The 26,789-nt window shown below is 43.5% G+C and overlaps 1 protein-coding gene and 1 pseudogene across 1 annotated transcript in view; one reads left to right on the plus strand and one right to left on the minus strand.

Moving 5' to 3' along the window:
- The window catches only part of LOC148038972 (deSI-like protein At4g17486), a 39,778-nt gene extending 13,521 nt beyond the window's left edge, over positions 1 to 26,257 (plus strand). The window contains exons 2-3 of the mRNA XM_087674836.1: positions 25,337 to 25,624; positions 25,718 to 26,257. Coding sequence (XP_087530962.1) covers positions 25,337 to 25,624; positions 25,718 to 26,022 — 593 coding nt within the window. The 3' untranslated portion in view covers positions 26,023 to 26,257. The remainder of the gene's footprint in view (positions 1 to 25,336; positions 25,625 to 25,717) is intronic.
- LOC148038973 (copper-transporting ATPase HMA5 pseudogene) lies at positions 3,199 to 12,013 on the minus strand (annotated as a pseudogene).
- Positions 26,258 to 26,789: the final 532 nt, after the last annotated feature.

Below are 26,789 nucleotides of genomic sequence, written 5' to 3' on the forward strand. Positions count from 1 at the left end.
TTGCATGTCATGTGTATGAGGTCCTTTATTGGTCAGGATTGAGTATGTGCAATTTGCCCATATGTGCCATGCGGCATTGCTACTTGCCCATTGCATATCAGACTTGCCCGAAATAAGGTGCCTACTCTAGGTGGCTGTTGAAAATACGCGAACTAATAGGAAATGCATAACTGTGACTAAGAGAACTAACTATACAATTGCAGCTTGACAATGCTAGTCTTGGGGACAACTAAATCTACACCCCCTCTTAGATCTTGGATGGGGCACAAGGCTCATAGATCTGGAGTCATGTCGATTGAGTAAGTGCCTTTGTAAACAAATCAGCCAAATTGTCCTTTGTAATATATCACATTAATGGTCTCATCCAAGATCTTCTTGAATGAAATGGTAATATATCTCAATGTGCTTCCACCTAGTATGAAACATAAGGTTTTGTGCCAAAGCAATGCAACTCTTATTGTCACATTTAAGGGTCTTCAGACTTGATTGTGGGCAACCAAGCTCTCCTAGTAACCTCCAAAGCCACAGTGTCTCACACGTGAAAGAGTCACTCTATACTCTCTTTGTAGAACCATGGACAACTATGGGTTGTTTCTTGCTACTCCACAAGATAATACTTGCACCCATAGTAAAGCAATATCTTGTCATTGATCTATTGTGGTGAATATCTTTAGCCCAATCTAAATCTCTTAACTTTAAGAACCAAAGTTGTATGACCAGTACTTGGTGGTTAATGAATACCAAGATTGGGAGTTTTTCTTAAGAACTGGAAAATCCTCATAGCAGCTTGCTAATGGACTGGGTTGGGTTTACTTGTGAACCTTGCAAGGAAACCTATTGGAAATTACAAATCAATCCGAGTGTTAAGAATGTATTTCAATGACCCAATCAAGTGCTTATATGGGTAGCATCCGCAGCCAATGAATCTGCGTGGGCCATTGTCGAGACATTGCATGTCTAAAGTGTGAAAACAAACATGTTTTTCAATGTTATAGGATTTTAGTGTTGGAGTGTCATGGTGCGAAAGTGTGTGACCAAGACTGGGAGATAAAGTGAATACCAAGAGAAAAGAGTGAAAGAGATAGAAGAACTTAGAGGATTTGCGAGTATGGGTGCAGTACGTGTGTTTGCATATCTCCACCTCGATGATCTCCCCAGGTTGTGAATGCCAAAGAGTGCACATGAATCCTCATGATTAGTACTGGGGAATTTGTGATTAGATTGATGATCAAGTGTGTGAATTGGGTTGACAAAAAAAGCCCAAGGAAATAGGACAGATCGGTTAGTAATTATTGGTTGATTGCATTAAAAATAGGTTGATTGCCTAGAGAAACAGACCAACTATTTGATTGGAGATGTGGCACTTGTTTGATTGCTCTTGCACATGCAAATTTGACCTGCCTTGCCATGTGTCACTTGTTCGATTGTCCACAATTGATGAAAATTGCTCAAATTGTGACCAAACTGTAGGCGATTGCTCTCAAATGTCTATCCAAGGGATGACCATGTTGCCAACACCTCTTCTCAAATCTTGGATGAGACATAAGGCTGAGGGATTTGGAATGTTGCCAAAGTAAAATATGTGGAAGCAGCTTTGTAAGCACTTGCACCATGATGGAGCATAGACAAACACCTCAGTGTTTATGGGCCAAGACTATGGCTACTACACTCCACGTCCTTAATCAATCCCCCACTTCAACCATTGTTGGTATGACACCCTATGAGACATATTTTGGATCTGAGCCTAATGTTTCCTATTTCAAGGTTTTTGGGTGCGACACCTATGTCTACATCCAAAAGACAATGTGATAAACTTAAATGGCTTTCCGAAGACAAGCCACATGTCGCAATTCCAAGGTTACCGATTGTATGATCACGTTCAACAGAATATCTACACAAGTTGAGATGTTTGGTCTGTGGAGGTTCCAACCTCAAAGGAGGATGAGGAGCACCCCGTGCTTGGAGATCCAAGAGATAATCACGTGTCAACGTCTATACCTTTGGAGCTTGTACCTCTTCTGGATGCTTCCTCTTCAAATGACGATGCTACTTTACCACCAACTTCCCCAATTGAGCCACCACCAATGGATGTTCTAAAGACTTCAACAGATGGAGAGCAACGAGGCGAGATCCGACCTCCTCATTGGACTTGAGACACCCTCCATGATTCAAGGTTGAGGGAGCCCCTGAGGAGTGGCAGTAGCAGGATGGTCCGCAACGGTCTCAAAGAAACCAAGAATATACCACCAACCTTGTTTATACTAACTATCGTTTGATGGTCCATGCCATATAAGATAGAAAAACCACCTCCATGAAGAGGCTTTGCAATCACAACATTGAAAAAAGGTTATGGAGGAAGAGTTGGATGCTATTGAACAAAATAGCACTTGGTTTGGGATCTTGTGCCTCAACCCATTCGTAGAAAGGTAATCGGTGTGAAATGGGTCTTCAAGACCAAATATCACAGTGGTGGTACTCTCGATAACCACAAGGTGCGCAACTTGTTGCAAATGGCTTCACACAACTGCCAAGAGTGGATGATTTCCATGACACCTTTGTACCTACAACTCAGATGGCTACCAGTAGGGCCGTTCTTGCCTTAGTCAACCATAGGAGATAGCCCATTTATCAACTTGATGTGAAGCTTGCCTTTGTCAATGGTCATTTAAAGGAGGAGAACATAGACAAGTTGAAGAAGACCCTTTACAGCCTCAAACAAGCTCCACAGAACAAAAAGATAAACCCGTTCCTCCAAGGGAAGTTGGGGTATAGTCCATAACTCAACTAGAGGGCACACATTATTCGTGCTTTATGTGGACGATCTTATTTTGATAGGTAAATCATGCTCAAAAGGTCGAGGAGACTAAGGCCGCTCTACACACGATATTCGAGATTACAGATATAGGCTGCCTTCATTTTAACCCATGAGACTATCAGACTCCAAAAGGAGATTTTCATCTCCAAGTAGCGGCATATGCAAGAGCTCTTGGCCATGTTTGAGATGGAGGGATGTAAGGTCATTTCTACTCCTATGGATCCAAACTGGAAGACTATGGCCCATGCAGATTCTCCTTTGGAAAAATCTATCTGCTATCAGCAATTGATTGGGTCCTTAATATGGCTCCTCAACACTCATGTTAACTTGTGTTTTGCTATAGATTTGGTGGCCAAGTTCATGAGTGAACCCAGGATGGTGCATTAGCCCATCTCAGTCACACTTTGGTTCTTTCCCTCCAACATGCCATTTTCTTGAGGTCTGTTTGCGTTTGCTAACTCTTGGTTGATACTGCGATTTGCATAAAACCTAGCAAGCTCATTAGAAACAAATTCTCCTCCCTTATCCTATCCAAATGTCTTAAGTTTTCAGCTCCATCGGTTCTCTTAAAAGAGTAACTGATTCCTGAAGTGGGAGAAAGCCTTTGACTTCAATTGCAAAAAATAAGCCCATGCCATCTTTCTAAAATCATCCATGATCAACATGAAATACAAGCTTCCCTTAAGGGATTGTCCATATAGGGCCACAAAGATATGTGGAAACAAGCTCCAAGGGCATTGAAGATTGCCTTAAGACTTGTTGGGAATGACATCACGATGCTGTTTTCCAAGAATGCAAGATACACATGGCTATTGGCTCACCACAATGTTTGGCATTACTTTGAACGAGTTGTCTGGTAATCATAATTTAGATGGCCAAACCGAGCATGCCATAGCTTGGATTATATTTGAGAGGTAAGAAAAAGAGAAGTTAAGGCAGAAGGAGATTGTAACTTGTAGATTCCATCTCCTCGTAACTGAAAGGAAGTACTTGTCTCGGTTCACAATTAAGAATTCTAAAGTAGTCATTGTCAAACTTAACCAAGAGGTTGAGGGCACAAATCTTGTGCACCAAAAGCAAATGGTAACTTGGTACTCTTTGAGAAATCTAGGCTTTTGATCTGAGAGCTCTTCACATGAAGCAAGAACGACAATAAATTCAAATGACTTCGAACACATCAACATCAATTCTGTCTCTAGAACAGTCTATGCCGAGAACCGAGCGAGAGTGGGCTGATCAGCTTGTTCCACAAAGTTCCAACATGGTGGAAGACACATCTGAGTACATGGAAGAAAAGATAGGTAAGTTGATCTTTGAAGAATATAAATCTTATGGAAACATTCATGTTTCGGTGTCTCCACATCAATCAACACTCATTGGACACTCACAGCCTACTTCTGTCTACCTACCTCTTTCCCATCTCACTTTCAAAACCCACCCATCCCACCACATTCTTCCGCTGCTTCACCACTTCTATTCACACCATTTACATTTCCATTTCAGATACCTCATGTCGCATTGCACATCACATCGGGGGGTTATGGAAACATAGGCACATCCTTTAGGACCTCATCCTTCCCTCAGTCGGATGTTGTTTCACCTACCTCATATGTACTTTCGGGATCATTGCAGCCTGGGTATCCCACTCAGTCTCTTCCGAGTGTGGATCAGTTGCCTCCACAATTTGTCTCCATGGCATTGTCTAGTGGACCTTCTGGTCATCCTGCTATGTCCTAGCCTTACTTTGGACTAGGCTACCATGTCCCAGTGTCTCTACCTACACCGGTACCTTATGGAAACATTCATGTTTCGGTGTCTCCGCATCAATGAACACTCATTGGACACTCACAGCCTACTTTTTCCTCAGTCGGATGTTGTTTCACCTACCTCATATGTACTTTCGGGATCATTGTAGCCTGGGTATCCCACTCAGTCTCTTCCGAGTGTGGATCAGTTGCCTCCACAATTTGTCTCCATGGCATTGTCTAGTGGACCTGCTGGTCATCCTGCTATGTCCTAGCCTTACTTTGGACTAGGCTACCATGTCCCAGTGTCTCTACCTACACCGGTACCTTATGGAAACATTCATGTTTCGGTGTCTCCGCATCAATGAACACTCATTGGACACTCACAGCCTACTTTTGCCTACCCACCTCTTTTCCCTCCCTCTTTCTCTTATTAGACACACCCACCTTCACCATCTTTCCCACCATCATTTTACACCACTTACTCGACACCTCATGGTTCTAGCTCATCTTCTGCCAAGAATGCATTTAATGACAAGACTCGTTTTAACGGGTCAAATTTTACTAGGTTGAATTTGATGAGACATGTCCTTGACTCACAAAACCTATGGGATCTTGTGCAGGGGTTGGAACCCCAACCCGATTCCGCATTTGTTCCATACGAGGTTGCCCGCTCATGGAAGGCTAGGAATGCCTTCGCTATTATCAAGTTGATGCAGGGCTTATTGCCTAAGTTTCATTCTTAGCTTCAACATTTTGACTTAGCGTCAGAGCGATGGGCTCACTTGACTGACCACTATGCGGCTTGGGATAGGATCCGTCGTATTAATCTTGACCATGAGCTTCAGCTTTTTAAAATCACTGACCGGGATGACTTGAAAGTCAAGTTGATTGAGTATCGGTATCTTCTCGCTGAATTCTCCACTACGGGGACTCCCAAGTCCTCTGACGATCAGGTCACATTGTTCCTAAAAAAACTCCCCAAGAAATACTTCAATTTTGTGGAAGGAATAGTTTCAAAGCCTACCATGCCTACATTCTATGAATTTGAGTGTCAGCTGTTGCGTTACGCACGGTTGTTCGATCATTTTGATATAATTCCTCTTTAGAGGGGGTTTTTCTTGCTCATTCTTAGAAAGGGCAACGAGGGAAGGGCAAACCAAACCAAACCTCCACTCAAAATCAAAATCAACATCCAAAGCTAAATCAATCTGGGGATCCTCAAGGAAACTCCCAGTCACAACTTAAACCAGGGTGGCAGAATGTGCCTTAAAAAAATAGGTATTGTCAACATAGAGGGGGTTTTTCTTGCTCATTCTTAGAAAGGGCAACAAGGGAAGGGCAAACCAAACCAAACCTCCACTCAAAATCAAAATCAACATCAAAAGCTAAATCAATCTGGGGATTCTCAAGGAAACTCCCAGTCACAACTTAAACTAGGGTGGCAGAATATACCTTAAAAAAATAGGCATTGTCAACATTGTGAAAAGGTTGGTCATTTTGACGACGAGTGTTGATTAAAGGCACGAGCCACAATATCAAAATCTAAGTCTCAGACCCTTGTCCCTCAATCAGGCAACCCCCAGCAGGGGAGGCAAGGTGATGTCAGAAGTGGAGCAGCGGTGGAAGCATAAACATGTGCTGAAATAAACTGCTGAAACACAAGACAAAAAGAGAAAAGAAAAGAACACGATACAAATGAGAACTCAGATGTATGCACGGGAAATGGAATCCATATATCTGAACACGAGAAGTCGCATACAACAGTGAGTCACTGGCTGCGTGGGCACTGGCACTGGCTCCTCTCTCCACAGAGTCTGCAGATGGTGAAGATGAAGTGACTGACTGAGGAGGAGCCACTGAGTATAAATAGGCTGAAAAAGTGGGGAGCAATAATGCTGGTCGGACAGCATTAAAGCTGGCCGACTGGTGCATAAAATGCTCCACTGGCATAAAATGCCACACCAAAAAAATACCTAAAATACCTAATAAAAATGCCTAGCCCAGATCAAGCTCAGACTCACACATGAGCTGACAAATACTCTGCTAACACCCTCTCTCAGATCATGGGTGATCTGATACAATACAATAGTACAATGAAAAGGGATCAGAAACTATACAACATAGAACCACCAAGTAGAACCATGGATACCCAAGGAGTGGGTGATCAAGCCACCACCAAGGTGCCTCGGAGAGAACCTGATGTCGATGTCGATCGTACCAAACACCTGAAAATAGAGAAGATCATAGCATGTCTCTGTGTCCATCATCAATGTCTCGCAGGAGCATACAAGACCATCCTGTCAAAAATGCCTCTGAACATATGTGACCATGGAGTCCCCGCCTTTGGCCAGACCGCCAAAGTGTCCCCTCATGTGAGCTCCAGACGAAAGCCTCCCGCTCTTTGTCAGATAACCAGCTCAGCATGAACCTGGATGTCAATCCCAGCTCCAGGATTTGATTCCGCCAGACTGAAGTCGATGCGTCAGGGACGTCCCTCTCTGGAACCTGTGCACCTGTATAAAAGTATAGATGAGGCGCGGCTGCCCCATCTGAACACCCGCTCACACTCCCTCTCTGGCACAAGAGAGTCGTGAGGGATGACCTCATCACCACCACTAGAAAGCAGCCGAGGAAGGGGCCACCAAGCCCTTCCCGCGATCCAAAGAAGAGGATCCCTTCCGCGCCTTGGACTTCACCTTGGTCGGAGGATCGGAGTCGGAGTCTGATGAAGGAGAGGATTCATCGGTAGAGTCAGCATCCCGCTTCGTCTTCTGCTCCTTCTTCCTGGAAGCCGCTAACTTCTTGCAGTCCTTCCGCAAATGTCCCTTCTTGCCACAGTGGTAACACTGGGCCTTCGACTTCTTCTTCCCGTCACCCCTCTCTGAAGCTACATAAGCCTCGCCTCCATAATGTGTCGGAAGCCGCCCCTGTAATCTCAAGGATGTCTCATGCTCAAGAAGCATCGAGGTCATATGTGTAAAACTGACAGGAGTCGATGATGTCTGCGCCCGCAAAGCATTGGCCACTCCATCAAACTCCGGGGGGAGCTTGTAGAGGACCGTTCCGACGAGATGCACCTCGGGAAGAGCAGATTGCATGTGCCGAAGCTGGTCCTGTACCTGCGTAACACGAAGAAGAAAAGACTGAATAGTATCTTTCGGCTCAAACTTCATCTGCTGGAGCTGGCCATAAAGTGTGACGGCCCGCATGGTGGAAGGTGCCTCGTACATCTGCTGCAACTTCTGCCATACTTCAGGAGATGTCCTACAGGAGGTAACCGCCGGTAAGACCGCTTTAGAAATACACCGAAGCAACGCCGAGTAAGCACGGGCATCGTCCGAGTCCCATGTGAGCACCGCTTCCTCATGATTGTCCTCATCAAAGTCTTCAAGAAGAGGAAAAGGACGGAGAGGTCGAGCAATAGCTCCACAGACGATGTACCATAGCCGCTTCTGCACAAACCAAGCTTTCATGACAGCACGCCATGTGAGATAATCAGGTCCATGTAACTTATCATCAGTGGAAGTGCACGGAGGAGCCATATGGAGAGGATAAGAAGAGAAGTAGAGAAGAGATGGAATTTAGAGAGGAAACACAGCCAAAACACAAGCACAGACTACAGAAAAAGAGAGTTCACATGCAATAGAACCCAAAATCTGATCAATAGAAGACAAAAGCTGCTGCAGAAAGTCAAAAAATCAGTCAAAAACTGCCAAAAACAGCAAAAACGGCCTGAAGTAACAGTCATCCAGCCACGAGAGACGCTGAATCAGCAAAACGCAGGCTGTAAACTGGAGAAAAACAGGTAGAAAACTGTCGCCAGCAGCTGCAGATGAAAAACGCAGGCAGCAGAGGGTGCGTAGGCAGCAGAGGGTGCGGAGGCAGTAGGCGATGGCAAAACTGCAAAAAACGCAGGCTGAAAACAGCCCCAAAACAGGTCGCCTGGCTGCTACAGCAGTCGCCTGATCAGCAGGGGTACAAAACAGTCCTGAAATCAGCAAGAAAACACAGCAGAAACACAAATCTTGAAAACTGATATCATGTCAGAAGTGGAGCAGCGGTGGAAGCATAAACATGTGCTGAAATAAACTGCTGAAACACAAGACAAAAAGAGAAAAGAAAAGAACACGATACAGATGAGAACTCAGATGTATGCACGGGAAATGGAATCCATATATCTGAACACGAGAAGTCGCATACAACAGTGAGTCACTGGCTGCGTGGGCATTGGCACTGGCTCCTCTCTCCACAGAGTCTGCAGATGGTGAAGATGAAGTGACTGACTGAGGAGGAGCCACTGAGTATAAATAGGCTGAAAAAGTGGGGAGCAATAATGCTGGTCGGACAGCATTAAAGCTGGCCGACTGGTGCATAAAATGCTCCACTGGCATAAAATGCCACACCAGAAAAATACCTAAAATACCTAATAAAAATGCCCAGCCCAGATCAAGCTCAGACTCACACATGAGCTGACAAATACTCTGCTAACAGGTGATGGCAAGGGGCAGTTTAAAGGTCAAACTCACACTGCCACCGCACAGCCATCTCAGTCGACAACGTTCTCAACTCCAGAGGGCTTGTCTGGCTGGTCTGCAGAGGCCCACATTGTCTCCGTAGAAACATACGATGCGAGTCTCGTTCACATATGTGAGTTGCCTCCTGACAAGGTTATTGCAGAGGCCCACTTGTCATAGCCAAGCACTTTAGCTCCAGTTTGGATTGTGGACAGTGGAGCTGCACATCACATGACTCCTATAGAGGACTTTATTCATACCCAAGCCCCTGCAGCCGGGCGGGCTCGTGTAGGAAACAACTCCTCGGTCAAGATTCAGGCTCAAGGTTGCATCAGTTTTGCCATTGACAAGGGTCCGGATCTGGCTTCACTGGACAATGTATATTATGTATCTTAGCTTGGGGTGAACTTGTTATCTGTTTAGCGGCTTTGCCGGTTTGGATCAGCAGTTTTCTTTACAGCGACTACAATCGAGGTCCTTGACTCTCAAACTGTTTAGTGATTGCTTGCGGTAGGGCACAACCTAATGACCTATACCACATGACTCACTTTCTCACCGAGTCTATTGCCGAGGGCTCTGTGTTCCATAGCTTCAAGGCCTTAGCTACATCTCAGGAGCCTACGTACAATGAGCGTCTTTGGCATTTTTGCTTAGGGCATCTTGGTTATGACTCACTTTATGAGTTGTCACGCCGTAAGTTGGTTGAGGGCCTTTTATGCCTGAAGCTAGCTCGAGATGTCTGTAAAGCTTGTTAGCTTGGGGAAGCAGCACCGTGCCTCTTTTCCTTAGCAATCTACACATAGAGTTGAGGAGCCTCTTAGATTGATTCACGTTGATCTTTGCGGACCGACATCCACTGTCGCTTTGAACGGGACACTGTACTTCTTTTTGATAGTGGATGACGATTCTCGATACATGTGGGTGTACTTTCTTAAGCATAAGTCAAATGCTTTTACATATTTTTCTGCATGGGTGTCGCTGGTTCATAACCAGACTGATTGTTGTGTCGGGTGCATGAGGAGTGATAGCAGTGGTGAGTTTATCTTCTACGAGCTTTCCGAGTTTCTACAGAAGCATGGTATTTCTTGCCAGCTCACCTCTACCAACTCTCCCTCTCAGAATGGAGTCATAGAGCGTAGGAACCGCATAGTCATGGAAATGGCATGCTCTATGCTGTTCGCAACAGAGCTTCTTGAGCGCCTTAGGGTCGAGGTTGTTAACACTTCGATATACATCCTCAATCGGTGCCTGACAATGGCTCTTTCTCAGAAGACCCCGTATGAGACATTTTTTGGCTCTCTGCCTGTTATTTTCCATTTCAGAGTCTTCGGGTGTCGTGCGTACACACACACGCCTAATGACAAGATAAGTAAGTTTACTCCCTGAGTTGATCTCCTTATTTTTGTGGGATATTTCTTTGAAGCGAAAGCCTATCGTTTATTCGATCCTCATACAAACAAGGTGATCGTTAGGCGGGATGTTGTTTTTGACGAGAGGGATATTATCTAGTTTTTTGCATTGGATTCCGATCCGCTTTCTTCTTCCACATTATCAGAGATCGTGCCTACTGAGCCTGGTCTATTGTCTGCTCCTAACATTCTTGCAGTTTTTTTAGCTTCCATGTCCCCTTCGCGAGACCCGTTACCTCGCTGGTATCGGTAGACCATGCGGGATTCGGGGATCCTACCACCGGATTCCTCTTTGGAGGGACCTAGAAGATCTACTCGGCTTGCTCCTCAGCATAGAAACATGAAACGGGGAACGGGGACGGGAACGCCAAACCTAGGGAACGGGGATGTGGGAACGGGAACGGCATTTAAAAAATCAAAATTTATGATCTCCCTTTCAGAAATGATATTGCCATCTACATCTGTAACAAGCAAGACAGCAATATCTGGAGCAAGCTCCATAAGCTTGGCGATAGCTTCTGAAGTTTTCCCCTTGGCTAAAACTTCCAAGTATTTCCCCAGAAGTATGAAGGATATCAGCATGGCATTTGTCTCAAAAAAATCTGCTCCCACAAAGTTTGTAGAGGTTGCAGAACGCAAGACAATATATACAGAGTAAAAGTAAGCTGCATTTGTGCCTAGGGCCACTAACACATCCATATTGGCTGCAGCTTGGCGGAGGGCTTTATAAGAACCCACATAAAATTGTCTTCCAAAAACTACTTGTACAACAGTAGATAAGAGCCAGCGTAACACTTGGCCAATCGTTAGCATGTTGACAATTTTGGTATCCAGACATTCTTTGATTCCAGGAATGTACATCAACACCATTGAGAGAAGAAATACAGGGATGGTAAAGATGCAACTCCAAAGGAAAGAAACCTTGTAATGTGCAATCTCTCCACTCCTATCAGGCCCACCAATTCCCGGAGGATTGCAAACACTTGCTTTAAAATTATAAAGGGGAAATCCCGTGGATTCAATGACCTCTATAAAACACCGAGGTCCTGTCTGATCAGGATCATATGACACCATCACTGTCTCAACTTGTAATTCCATTTCTACAGATTTTACCCCTGGCAGGGCTTCCAAGGAACTCTTAATCAAGTTTATGCCTTCAATGGAATGGGCACCCTCGACCTTCAAAGTCAACTTATCATTCTCTTCACCTACACTTATGAGAACAGCCTCGAAGGCTGTATCTTCAATAGCCTTCATGAGCTGCTTGTAACTAACCAAGTTAGGATTGTAATCAAGTTGAGCTTCCTCTGTTGCTAAGGCAACAACAGCTCTTTTCACACCAGGTAACAAACTTAGACTAGATTCAATAGAAGTTGAGCATGATGTGCAAGTCATGCCCTTGATGCGCAGTCTGCATGTTCTTATGCTTTCCTCATTGAGCCTATGTAGCATGTCTTGAGCTTCAAAGCGAGCATCCTTGATGCTGTCACAAATTTTAACTTCCTGTTCAACTTTCTGTTCATGCATAAAGCATTCTGTTTAGGCCTTTTAATTAAAACAGCTTATTGATGAAGCAATATGTATGGTTCTGAGGAATGTCAACTAAATGAGCTTGAAAACAGGAAACCACCAACAAAAAACCAGTCCAATAAACTTGGAACTCTCATGGTGCATGCAATCTATTATCTCACCAATTATCAACCTAAAGTTACAAGATACGGTGGGTCTTTTATTATAATAGAAGAACTGCAACAAGTTGAAGCAGTAAAAGGGCAAAATTTCAATAGTGAAAAGCCCTTCTGTCAAATTGAGGAAAAGGTTCTGACGATCCAAGGTCTGTATAAAGTGATCTCCTTATTTCTCTTGGCCTAGGACGTATCCAGAATGGGATTTAGAAGAGCATAACAGTAATGCAGTTAACACCATTTCACATTCCACATTTCAGGCACTGGAAGCAAAGTGGTGTTCAGGAGCTGCAAGCAGCAGATTTTTTAATTTCTCTGGTCATGTCAAGCTAATGCTACACTTCATGGGTCTAGATTAGACCTTTGTATATGAGCTGCTGGAATGGCCTGTGGGAAGGAAAAGGGAGGATTTACAGTAGTCCAGAAAATATCAGAGTACATGAGCCTGTGCTAAGGTGTTGAATGCATGGGTATTCAGGAAGTTGTCCATGAGAGCAAAAAAGTGACCAGCTTATCCAGGCTGCCCCAAAGTTGAGTTTCAAGTGTTTTATCCACTGGCAGGACTTGAACCCCTACACTGCACGACATGTGGTTGGAAATCCAACTTAAGCGCAGGTAAGTTTTGCCACGTGGCGTTCCCTGTCCCGTTTCAGACAGGGAACGTTCCATCGTTTGGAAACGCGGTCCATGACGGAAACATTCCGGGGACGGCGATTCCGCGTGCCGGGGGGCCGTTCTGGCCGTTTCCTGTCACTATGCTCCTCAGGCATCATTTGCAACGCTGTTTACAGCTGATTATATAGCGCATTCTAAGCCGTACATATGGCAAGAGGCTCTTCAACATCCTCAATGGTGAGAGGCCATGGAAAAGGAGCTAGAGAGTATTGACCGAAATGAGACTTGGACATTGGTGGATCGTTCGAGCTACAAGAAAGTCACCGGGACAAAGTGGATTTTTAAGACAAAGCTAAAAGCTGATGGGACTTTAGACAAGTACAAGGCTTGCCTTGTAGTGCAAGGGTTTCGACAGAAGCATGACATTGATTATGAAGAGACCTTTGTCCCTACTGCACGGTTGACTTTCTTTCGGTTGCTACTTGCGCTCGCCGCTCACCACGGTTAGCCAATACATCAAATGGATATCAAGAGTGCCTTCCTGAAGGGATACTTGGAGGAGGAAATCTATGTGGAGCAGCCATCGGGATTTCCTTCAGGGAATCTTAGGATAAGGTATTTTATTTGCAGAAAGCTCTTTATGGACTGAAGCAAGCGTCGTGGTCTTGGTTTCATAGAATGGATGAGTTTTTACAGACTTATGGATTCCCTTCTATCCCTTATGACCCGAACTTATATGTTCGATCCACACCAGAGGGGGTTAGCTATATCTTGCTATACGTTTATGACTTACTCATCACAGGTTCAGATTCTGCTGCCATAGTGGAAATTAAGGCTAAGCTTAAAGCTACATTTGAAATGACAGACCTTGGTTTGTTGTCCTATTTTTTGGGGATGGAGATAGTTCATTCTGGTGGATGTATTTTTGTGTCACAGCAGAAGTACGCACTTCAGCTTATGGAACAGTACACTTCGGATCAGACACGGCCAATGGCCACGTCTCTTGATCCTACTGTTCACTTGTCGAAGGATAGCCTAGGACAGCCCTTCGATGCACACACCTATCGTTCTGTTGTAGGAAAACTTATTTGGCTAATTTACACCAGGTGAGATTTAGCTTACTCAGCTAGCATACTTAGTCAGTATTTCACAGTACTTAGGATGTCACATTGGATTGCATGTTTTCATGTATTGCATTATTTGCGGTATACTTTTTCTTATGGCTTGACATATGGTTGTGGTTTATGTTTGTAGGGGTACACTGATTCTGATTGGGCAGGAGATCCTGACACTTGGCGTTTCCATGGCGGCTATCTGTTTACCTTGGGCACGGCTCCCATTTCTTGGTCCAACCGTAAGTAGGAGATGGTGGCGGCTTTCACAGCCGAGGTTGAGTACCGAGCTCTCTTAGATGGCACTATCGAGGCCATCTATCTGAGGAGTTTATTGGCGGCGCTTCACTTTCCATGTGACTCTTCCACAGTTGTCTACTGCGATACCAGAGTGCATTGTCCTTGCGGGCAATCTGATCATCACACCACGGACATGGCATGCGGGAATCCACTTCGACTTTTTCAGAGAGCAGGTTGAGCCAGACACTATTCGCTTAGAGTTTGTGTCTTCATCAGATAATTTTGCAGATATCTCGACCAAAGCGGTCAATCGATCGGTTCTTCAGTACCTGCTATCCAGGATCGGCTTGGGTACACCCTCCCCTACTTCTTAAGCTTGATGGAGAGAGGGTGTTTCCTTCTTGCTTTTCCTTCCAGTTTGAGAGGGGGCGACTTCTACTCTTGATCGTGACAGTGATGATGCTTACAATTTTTAGATATTACATTCACTTATTCTTTTGTATTGTATTATGGATATTTGTAACTTTATCCACAATGTCAGGATGACATGATTGTAAAAGGGCACTTGGATAAGTGAATAATTCCCTAGTGAGGGCACTGTCCCAGTGGCACCGTTGCATAGCATATTGCATGAGCATGATATCTTGCATCTCTCTTTGCATTACCCCATACATTGGTATTCTATTCATGTAAACATGCATCTGTGCGCATTTATCCCTTTTCGGTCTTTTGGAGTGGTCGACTTTAGGATCCACCATATTCTTGGCATACCAAATGACAGTTCTCCTAAAGGCAGTTTCTTGCTTTGCTCGTCTTACTAAGCCCACCATCCTTTTTTTGCCTTTCCATATATTCACCACATGATTGACACATACACACACTTGTTCTCATCCTTAGGCACTTATCCTAGTTAGTGCGAGGGATTGGTGTGCTAGTTTTGTGCTTGACTTGGGTTTAAAACTCTCTTTATATTTTTCTATCTGTCACTTAATCGGCCGCTGTTCCTATATTACTTATGCATTTTCAAAACATTAAAAAAAAAGTCCACTGATTCCATCTGCCTTTGTAGGACTTGGTTGGCCCTTGGGCAGCCACCGAGAAACCTTGATCCGATGCCCTGGTCTCTCTGCGGTGATCATTTGGGCTCCCTTGGTTAGATAACCATCGCCTCTGTAGTCTTGGTAGGCCACTGGGCAGTCGACGTCTTGGGTAAATCAAAATATAGGCTGGCCTACTTTTCTCGTCCTATTTTGGGCCTAAGAGGGGGTGTTGTGCTAAGAATTTCTCTTAGCCACTTAAACAATCCCAAAACATGCTTATTTTAGGCTTATTTTAGCCAAAATCCTAAAACATGGAGCGGATTGAGAGAGTTAAGTGGGAGGGGATCTAGAGCTCTAATCTTCTATAAATTGATAGCCAGCCCTTCACTCTTCCTGAATCTCGTTTTTGCAGGTTTTAGGTGTTACTAGCTTGTTGTCCACACCCCCATCACGGAGGACATCTCAGCCCTTGCTGTCCATCACTGTTCCCTCTAGTCTGGCACTTGTTTTCAGCTCTGACACGATGATTGCTGCTGTTTTTACCTAGCGATTGATTGTTGATCATCTGCACTGCTATCATACAGCTTGCCACGTCAGCAAACTGTTGCATTTGCAGGCTCTAGCTGTTGCGACAATTTTCTCTCTTGCTGTAGTCGTTGCAGTCTTTCTCTCTCCTGCAGGCTGTTCTGCATGTGTTTTTAGTCTTTCTCTCTCCTGAAGGTTGTCCTGGCTACTTTTTTAGTCTTTCTCTCTCTTGCAAGCTATCCTGCCTGCGTTTTTAGTCTTTCTCTCACGCGCTGCTTACGTTTTTAGTTTTTCTCTCCTCACTACTGTCTGCATTAGATACAACTTCTCACTATTGTGTTTGTTGGTGTTTGACATCCGAAGGCTGCCTTGCTGCGATTTGGGATCCGTTTGATGGGACCTAAAATGGGCCGGCACTGCCTATAGCACTAGCCGGACCTCATGCTCATGACACACAAACACCCTCACGGCCACGCGGACCAGGAGCGTCAATCTAATGCTAAAGGATAAACTGCCCTAAAGCTTAATTTAGGCATTTATAGTTTATAGTCTAACGTTTCCCTTAAACTCCTCAAAGGGAGAAAACATACACGTTGGCAATGCCACAATCACATACATATGGAGGCAACCTCTCGGTAGAAACACTGCGGCCCTACTGCAGCTCTCCTACATTGCAAGGATTGGCCCCTTGATGCGTTGCTCAACATATAACACAAACGAACACAAACTCCTCTCTTTCGTATTTCTCGTATTTTCAGGAGATATACCATGTGTCCTTACTTAGCAGTCTCTTAGAAAACCGACCCTCTACCCTACAGCACGGGATAACCTTACACTCTCAATCGTGGGTCAAAGTTCTAAGAAAACAATTGCTATGCAGTCCAGGAGGTTTTGTCCTTTGATACCATGAACCATGCATAATGCATAATGTGAATGGTTTAGTGCACAAACATAAGGAAATCAGCATTGTGTATCGTGCGAAACCAATCTTTTCATGATTTCCATACTAACGTTTATATAATGAAACGAGAGACACCGAGCCTTACGCTCATGCTGCCTTTTCCTTTATTTTAAAACAACGGCCTATAGGCATGATTCAACACATAAATCAGATTTAAGATTATACTTTGACGCTCAACCTCCCCTCTCACCCTATCGTTTAATGTTTTGCATTCATTGATAGGTGTAAAGGTCATTTTATGTGTATTTCTTTATGGAGAAAGCAATAAACACGGACATAAACATAGAAACGAGGGTAAACCGAGGCTAACCTCGTGCTCTACCTTCATTATACATTGCACAAACACTTATGTAATTTTTTGGAATTTTCTTTTTATCGTTTCCTAATTTTCTTTCATTTAAAACCCATTTCCCACTATTTTTTGGTATTTTTCCTCTATTTTCTTCAATAAAAAATGACTAGAAATTAAGATTGATTATGGGCTGTGGCCCTTAGGTTCTTTGACAGCAAAATTTCAGGTTTTGTAGATGTTATTGCCCATACTTTCTCTTTATCTTGCAAAAAACCCCCCATTTTACCCCTTAAACGCGTGTTTTACGGGTTTTATAACACTAATTCTAGCCATATCACTTATGATTCTCTGATTTTCTGAGCATTAATTGATAAAACTCATAGGAAACAACATCATAATGCATAATGAGCCCATGGGAACAATATTTCATCATCCAAATAGCATAAAAACTCATTTTTTCTTCATAAAAATTGAATTACCGCTTAGGCTTCATGTCTCGAGATCTCGGATTTGGTACAGGATTGCGGGTCAGCCCGCATTCAATGTCCAGCATCTTCACAATCAGCAATCTTCATGTCTACATCGATTCGGAAGCAAACTAAAAAATTGAAGGGGGGATAAAATTCCCCCAAAGGGCACTTCTTTTGGCCCTCTCAAATGTCCACCTCTTCATATCTTGCCCATTTTGTGGCTCCTTTCTCGTTCGGGCTCCGATTCGAGTGCTGTAAATTTTTGCACGTCCAGCTCTACATCCCGCATTGACTGGCAACTCTTGACAACCCGCACGGCAGTCTGAAAAATTATCAAAAATCCACAAGTGTCGCTGGGGCGCCTTTTAAAAGTCGTATTTCACTTGGTGCTTAAAATCGTCCTAGTTGGAGCCGTCGCCTTCGATGTTAAATATTTTTTCCCTAAATTTTGGATTTTTTGGCAAATTGTAGGCACATCCCGAGCTCAAAACTCCGCTCTCACCGTTCGGAGTACGATACACTCTCCAGCTCATTACCCCTGTCTTGATCCTTGAGATACAGGAGTTCGAGGTCCAGCATTCATTCACTGCATAGTATGTTTGTTGCATGAGCATCGTATTATTAGTAGTCATATCATTTCATTTATTAACTGTGTTCATTGTCTCTGAGTTATCCTAACCCTAATCCTAACTGTGTTTTTTTATCAGTCTGCGCTTTGTCGTATGGTTTCTGTCTATGCTTCTGTGTTAGGTTATTTTCTTTACATAAAGTACCTTTGAATTGTGGGCACCACCTTGCCTATATGGAATAAGTTGTGTTTTAGTCCTCTCCTCAATAGGAATAGAAGAGCTATTGCCAAGAATTTGTCCATGTGAAGGCCGTAAATTGGCAACAGTTGTTGCAGGAGGAGTTGTATGCTGAGAAGCACCATTGTTAACAATTGACTCACGAGGATGTGGGGTCGTCAATGCAGCATCAAAAGTCCTAGGATACGAGGATGTGAGGAAACGTGGTCGGGCAAGCCACCTTCATATGCGTGTTTGGCTACGAGGCTTTTGTGCACATTCGTAAAGAAAAATGCAGCAAACTTGAGCCAAAGTCCTGTAAATGCATTTTCCTAGGATATGGTGACGAGGGTGAAATGGAATATAAATTGTGGGATCTCAAGAAAATGAAAGTAGTACATAGCAATGACGTTATCTTCTGGGAAGATCTCATGCACAAACAGGCCGAAAAGATTGATTAAACGTGGTCGGGCAAGCCACCTTTATATGCGTGTTTGGCTACGAGGCTTTTGTGCACATTCGTAAAGAAAAATGCAGCAAACTTGAGCCAAAGTCCTGTAAATGCATTTTCCTAGGATATGGTGACGAGGGTGAAATGGAATATAAATTGTGGGATCTCGAGAAAATGAAAGTAGTACATAGCAATGACGTTATCTTCTGGGAAGATCTCATGCACAAACAGGCCGAAAAGATTGATTAGGTCCATAGGGTTGTATTTCGGGAAGAAATACCTTTTGGACAACAAAATGTGCCCGCTGTACAGCTACAAATACTTGCTGTAAATGAACTTGTAAATGCAGGAGCCAGCTATTGCCTATGAAAATGAGCCATTACATGTGCAGGAACAGCCAAGACAACAAGCTGTTAATGCTAATTTGCAGGCTGAAATGGCAAGACAGCATGCTGAAAATGGAAATTTGCAGGAACAGCCAACAAACAATGACCATTGGGTTAGGAAATCGTCTAGGGCTACTAGACAATCTGATAGGTTTATTCTTGGTGCAATTAATGTGGCTGATTATGTCATGTTGACAGACTATGGTGAACCTTCTTGCTTTAAGGAAGCAATGGACAGATAGGACAGCAATAAATGGTATAAAGCCATGCTGTCAGAGATGAAATCTCTTGAAAAAAATGGCACTTGGGACTTGGTGCAGTTGCCTAAAGGACAGAAAATCCTTCCATGCAAATGGGTTTATAAGATGGAGGTCACTTCTGATTCCTCACCAAAGTACAAAGCAAGATTGGTTGCAAAAGGGTACAAGCAGGAGCATGGAATTGACTTTGATGAGATTTTCTCTTGTGTAGTTCAAGATGACTACATTGAGAACCATTTTGGGCTTGGTTGCAGTTGAGGATATGGAGCTCATACAGATGGATGCAAAGACTGCGTTTTTACATGGTGATCTGTATGAAGATATATATATGCAACAGCTTGAAGGATTTGTTGAACAAGGGAAGGAAAAAATGGTATGTAATCTCAAAAGGAGTTTGTATGGGCTGAATCAAACACCAAGAGAATGGTATTATAAATTTGATACATTCATGCAATCCCAAGGCTTTCATAGAAGTAAAGTTGATCATTGCTTGTACACCAAGAAGGCAGTAGATGACAGCCTGATTATCTTGGTTTTGTATATTGATGACATGTTGATTGTTGGCAGGGATACTCATGCCTTGGACTCATTGAAGCAAAGTCTTCATGGTAGCTTTAACGTGAAGGATCTTGATGATGCAAATCACATTCTTGGCATGTGAATACTCTGACAAAGATCGAAAGGCTTACTCTATCTATCTCAGCAAGAGTATATCTCCAAAGTTTTGCAGCGTTTCAATATGGAGGGGGGGAAAACGGGTTCCATTGTCTCCATATGGGAAACTTAGTGCAGAGGACAACCCTACATCTGATGATGCGAAGGTTGAAATGGCCAAGATACCATATGCTTCAGCTGTTGACAGTTTGATGTATGCCATGGTTGCTACACGTCCTGACATTGCCTTTGCAGTGGGAGTGGTTGACAGATATATGGCAACCCCTGGCAAGAAGCATTGGGATGCAGTGAAAGGTATTATGAGATACCTCAAAGGCACAAAGGAGTTGTGCATCTACTTTGCAAAGCAGAAAGCATCTGTTGTTGGCTTTACGGATGCAGACTATGCTTGTTATGTGAACTGTAGGAAGTCTACTTTTGGGTATGTGTTTACTTTCACATGAGGAGCAATCTCTTGGATCTCCAGGCTACAAAAGTGTGTTGCATTGTCTACTACAGAGGCAGAGTATGTGGCTGTCACTGAGGCATGCAAGGAGGCTTTATGGCTTTCACGTCTCGTGGGAGAGTTTGGCATCACAGAGTTACTCGTTCTCCATTGTGATAGTCAGAGTGCTATCATGCTAGCACGGAATCCTATTTTTTATGCAAAGACAAAGCACATATAGGTGAAATACCACTTCATTAGAGATGTACTTGACATCAAGAGCATTGAGCTTGTCAAAGTGCATACAGATGATAATCCTGTAGACCTTCTCACAAAGGGTCTTCTAGCAGAGCAGTTTGCTCATTGCCGATAGATGATGGGAGTTGGATAGCTATATTTATTTTAGCTTTGTACATACCTAGACTTAGCTGATTCTTTTCTCCTCTTAAGGCACATTGCCTTTAGGTGGGAGGTCGTTGGGAATAAAGAGCCATCGTGCCTTTTATATGTGTACTATTTTTCATGCAAAGACAAAGCACATACAGGTAAAGTACCACTTCATTAGAGATGTACTTGACATCAAGAGCATTGAGCTTGTCAAAGTGCATACAGATGATAATCCTGTAGACCTTCTCACAAAGGGTCTTCTAGCAGAGCAATTTGCTCATTGCCGACAGATGATGGGAGTTGGATAGCTATATTTATTTTAGCTTTGTACATACCTAGACTTAGCTGATTCTTTTCTCCTCTTAAGGCACATTGCCTTTAGGTGGGAGGTTGTTGGGAATAAAGAGCCATCGTGCCTTTTATATGTGCACGGCTGTGAACACACCCTTAGCACATTGTACTTTTATATATATCTATCTAAAAACCTAAAGTGATACACTCGTCATTGTACCCACAAGTCGTGTTCACTCTTCTCACTACTCTGCACTTTCTCTTTGTCTCTTCTGCTGTGTGTAAGCATTGCGTGTCTTGATCCTCGTGCCACTAGGCGCAATACCTCTTTGAGATGCTCATCATGCTTCAAGACAAGTTGTGAAAGCTGCTTCCAAAGAAGAGTATCTCAGGTCCTCGAAGCCAAAAGGTTGGTATAGAGGACATTGTACTTAGGAGATGGTAGTTGTATCTATAGAACATAGCCATATCCTCAAAAGATATTGTTCTCTCAAAAGACGTAAGCTCATCTTGCATATCCTTCAGTTTGTTGATGTGATCCTTCATGGAACGAGAGTTGTCAACATTGGGCATTTGAAGCTTCTTCTCCAAGGAGATCCTTGTAGAAGAATCCTCAATAAAGACGGACGGCTCAAGGAAAACAATGTAGGTCTTGAGTCTAGGAAGCCCATTAACTGAGAGGAGAGGAAAGTTTATGTCCAAAACATGTAGGGCCTTAGAAATAGAGCTTGAGGGATGGTGACCAGATGGAGATATTGCAACAAATCACCTTAGGGAGTGATATGACTCGATATACCACTATCAATGAGCTAAGGATGCTTAGAAGACCACTATCAATGAGCTAAGGATGCTTAGAAGACAAGACAATTGAAGAAGGCTCCGCTACTTGATGAATATGTAGAAATATGGACTGGTTGGTAATAGCGGGTGATGAAGTAGAGGTAGGTGAAGGCTCGAATGAAGATTAACCCTTCGCTCGTGGATGAAGGTGAGGGTATATTCTCCAACTCTTCTCCTTGGAGTGTGAGGTCTTCTTGCAATGAAGACACGCGAGATATCCTCTACGCTTCCCCACAAAAGTTGTATCTGAGTTGGGAGATGACTTCAATTTCGTCCTCTTCACATTCTTTTGCTTGGCTTGTCCTATACTTGCAGATAAATTTGTATAAGCACAGCCATGTGTATGGGCTTTGTAAGAATCGGTCTTTGCCATCAATGCCAATCGGAGACTAGTTCTAGCCCTAGAAGAATATAGTAGGAAAGAGACATAGGATGGTGGTAAGTTTGAATCAGTCCAAACCACACGATTCTCCATAGCATACGTGTCAGCCATAGATGTCCTTTAGTAAATACTTGAAAGAAAACAAAGAAGATGCTGCAATTGGGATATCCTCCGCTTGTATGGGGTCCATCATTGCATTGATCAGAAAGGACTGATGGACAACAGTGTAGACGGGGAGTATCCGAGGTGAGAGAGATGACTTGATGGGGAGTAGGAGGGAGCAATAAACACAGATGAATATAGTTATTCCAGCTGTAAATGCAGCCAATTTAGGGGCTAGTATCTTACCAGGAGTGCTCGGAAGTACAATGCCTGCAATAAATGCAAATCTACCTTGTGTCAGGCTTGACAGAAAGGCCGCCCAGCATTGAAAAGAAGTCGCCGTGGTCAGAAAAGACCAGTCAGTATGAAATAGAGTTGAAAGATGTGTCTGTGTGCTTATAAACAGGCTGCCCAGCAGAGAGTAGGTGTTGCTTAGCCTGCAAATGTGCCTCCCTGGGAATTGATGACTTGCCCACACAAAATGGAGAGAGACAAGAGCTGCTTGCACTGAAATGCAAATTGAAGGGGGGGACTGCCTGCAGGAAATGCAATACTGAACTTGCAAAATGGTGCGGCCCAACTTGGTAGAGGCCACATAGGGTCAGTAATGGTGCTGCCCAGCCTATATAAGGCTGCCCATGTGCAAGACACAAATCTGCCTTGGTAAGCACAACCTAAAAGGGCTGGAAACAGGTCCCCTTGCCTTGTTTGACTCCAAATGCAGGGTCTGCAGCACATGAGGATGCCACTGTGCAAATATTGTCGTGGATAACACGCTCCTCTTCAAGATCTCTGGCTCCCATGCATGGCTTTGATACCATGTGAGAGTGCACCAATGGAAAGAGAAAAGTGAACTCGGAGAGGAGACAAAGGGAGATTGTAGGAGAGAGAAGGAACAATGTGACTGTGATGGTTGAAGGTACAACGCTGCAAGTCGGCCCCAACACAGAGCTCTACGCATTAGTGTGGGTGCCATACAGTTGTAAGGGGATGAGAGAATGAGGAGGGCTGGCTGATCACAAAGGATCGATGATGGACCACGAAGGATTAATGATGGATAATAAGAGTGGGAGGGTAGGCTGCCTATATATAGGCAATAAGTGGCTGTCTTTTTCTTCTTCTTAGCCAACCTTTTCCTACATTCATCAATGTAATGTCTTGGTTTCTTATGGTAGTGGCATTTTTCCTTTTTCTTTGTCTTCTTTGTGTCTGGGGCAGCCTTGTTTGATTGCTGTCCCAAATTAGCCTTTTGGTTATTTTTTACATACTGCTTTGCTTTTCCCTTGCCCTTACATTTAGATGGCTACACCCCTTGACCGCATAGCAACATTTCTTGGAGTTTGTGACATTCACCATTTTTACATCCAAAATAATAACCTCATCAATGTCTAGCAGTTGCTCATGAATGTCTTGCAAGTGTTCACCTTCAATCATGCTGTCACCCTTATCCGTATGTGCATTAGCCAATTCTCTCTGTAAGTAGGAGATTTTGGCTTCATTACAAGCTGCAATCATGCGTTTCAAAATATACCAAGCTGCTTTAGAGGTCATGTACGACCATATATGAGGTATGATAGCCATCTTAATTGGCAAGGCAATGAGTTAGATGAGGCCTATGCATCTTTCGAATCCCACTTCCTTTGATTTGATGTAGGAGGAGCAGGGGCAGCAACAGGAGTAGCTAATTGTCGTCTAGCACCACGGTGATGTGTTTGAGGTACAAGCTGACCCAGTCTTGGTAATACTTCCAGCTTATGTCAGTAGCGACCAGCAATGTACGTGCGAGAATCACAAAAGGTCCGCTTTTATTGCACAAATCTCGAGGAAATTACACAATCTTGGCACATTGGGTGATGAAGCGTGTACTCCAAGTTAGGCAAAAGCCCCAAATTTCTATCACCTCGAGATGCATGCGCAGAGACCAGCGGTGTTGGGTAGACGGTGATGACTATGGTGGCACTTAGTGGAGCGTTGGGAGCAGCAACCGCTGTTGGCAAAGCTATTGTTAGTGGCACAACAACGGCGGTGCTGTAGGATGTAGGGTGACCTAGGTGGTGTTGATGGAAACAACTAATGGAGCAGGGCGGCATTGGTTGGCAGAGATGCAATACAACATAGAGTAGGGCGGGTGCGAATAGAGGGGCAATGGCAGATCTGGAGGGTGGCGTAGGAGGCGATGCCAACTCCATTTTATGAGTTCAAAACGTATTTTCGTTTCCCCCTTTCCGAAACTCTTGGCAACTATGCTCAGTGGGGGTAAATTGGGAACTGAACATTGTCCTTCACTGCTTTAAACTCAAGAATACATTTTGGACCAAAAAAATGTCTTTTGTCAAGTGTCGAATTTCCATGTGCTTTAGCTGTTCCATTCTTCTGTCCACACTCCATCCGGTGTTGATGGAGCTTGGAGTATGTTGGTCGGGAAATCAGTATCTGTACTTGTGAATGTGTGCAGGTGGGTTACAGTAACATAAGTTATCCTAGACCTTATCCCAAAGTTACAAGAAGGCTCACTTAGTATTTGTTCTCATTTGTTCTTATTCCTCCTTAGACTTGGCTCAGCATTGTTAATCTGACTACAATTTCATTCTTGTAAAGATTGTGGCGGCACTCTACATGACTCTACAGGTAGTAATATGGGGAAATCTGAGAGCTTGAAACTGCAGTTTTTATTGTTTGTGAGATGGGTGATAGATTCATTTGCAGGATCATTTTTCTGCGAAAGACTGAGTGTGTCCATGTTCGACCTAAAAAGGCTGTGAGGTATTGTGGCAGTTACTAGATGTGCGTGTTGAATCAAGCCTATTACTTTATGTGTGAACACTTAATGTTTGTACATATTGAGTTAGGGTCCGTCGCCAGTTGAATTGAGAGCTGCTTTTCTGGAAAAACTAATGTTTACACAAGGTATCATTCAATGTCTGCAGCATATGGAATGGAGTATGCATATGGTGCTCACGACTACCCAACGAGTGGGGTGTTTGAAGTTGAGCCAAGGCAATGCCCAGGATTTAGATTTCGGAAATCTATAACATTGGGATCCTTGTGGTTGGGACCTGAAAAGTTCAGAGAATTTATTGAGGAGATTGCCTGTGAATATACCGGGGACTCCTATAATCTTCTTTTCAAAAATTGCAATCACTTTTGTGATGATGTATGCATGAGATTAGTTGAATCTCCCATTCCAGGGTGGATAAATCGCCTCGCAAGGATAGGTCTGTGTCAAACTCTTATGGGATAGCAAGTGTTCGATTACAGGATCTTCTGTGGTTATCTTGGCTTACTAACATTGCATTGTTTTGGATCAGGTTCCTTCTGCAGCTGCTTCTTACCCGATGCTTTGCAGGCAGATTCTATAAATACACTAGATTATGAAGCATATGAAGAAGATACAAAAAGATGTTCTCCAAGAACATATCGTCAATTAGCTGGCGCGTTGGCAAGAGTAGCACCAAAGAAAAGACATCTGGTGGCTCCTGCATTTCTCCGATCTTCCTTTCAGGGAGAAACTCTGTTACGTGAATGGAGAAGCATAAGCCTTCCCAGGAGTCTATCTGGAGAGAAACTAAGGGAACTGCATCTCATAAAGAAAGACAAAAAGAGCCTTGCCTAAAAAAAAAGAGCTCACTCACAACAATGATGTATTGGTTTTTCAAGGATGTGTGTGTTTCGTGATTTTTTTTGGCATTGTTAGTACCACTTGTGCCTGTTAAAGACTCAAGGTTGAGCATCACTCATGCTTTGGTGGTTTCGATTTTACAGATCGGGTGTTGATCTGACATTGTTACCTGACAGTCACATTCACTGCAATTATACATATTTTGGTAGTTTCTAAATGAGTACATTTTTACCTGCCATTCACATTCTACACGTGCATGCTGTCGGGGCTGCTGTCCATTTTTCCTCACATGTGCCAATATACACGTGCATGCACCAACTAATCTCTCTTCTTTGGACACGGCTCTCCAAGTGTTGACTTTGGGAAACACTTAACAGAGTCATTATCAATAGAATTTGTGAGGTGAGTCGTACACTTGGCATTGACCTGTTGCTTGTGGCATGCTACATCCTTCATGACCATTTGGACCATGCAATTATAAAGTCATTTCATTGCTAATCATGTGTTAGGTTTTATTATTTAATCATATGATCTTCGTAATATGCCATCCATTGCTCACACACAAAGCATAATACAAGCACCGATGACACTTAAACACCACTACCATCTGAATTTAATTGATAGTGGGCATTTCTTGATATTTTGATTTGAATGGGTAGAGTCTCACATAAATTGAGTCATGTGAAAACATTGGCTATCATATATTTAAGTTGGTGTTGCAAGGCTACAACTTTGCCTTGCATATCTCCATGTAAGCTCCC

This window comes from Lygodium microphyllum, chromosome 3 (genome assembly GCF_053477565.2).
Source record: "Lygodium microphyllum isolate KBCC chromosome 3, Lygodium_microphyllum_v1.1.10, whole genome shotgun sequence".
NCBI classification, from domain to species: Eukaryota; Viridiplantae; Streptophyta; class Polypodiopsida; order Schizaeales; family Lygodiaceae; genus Lygodium; species Lygodium microphyllum.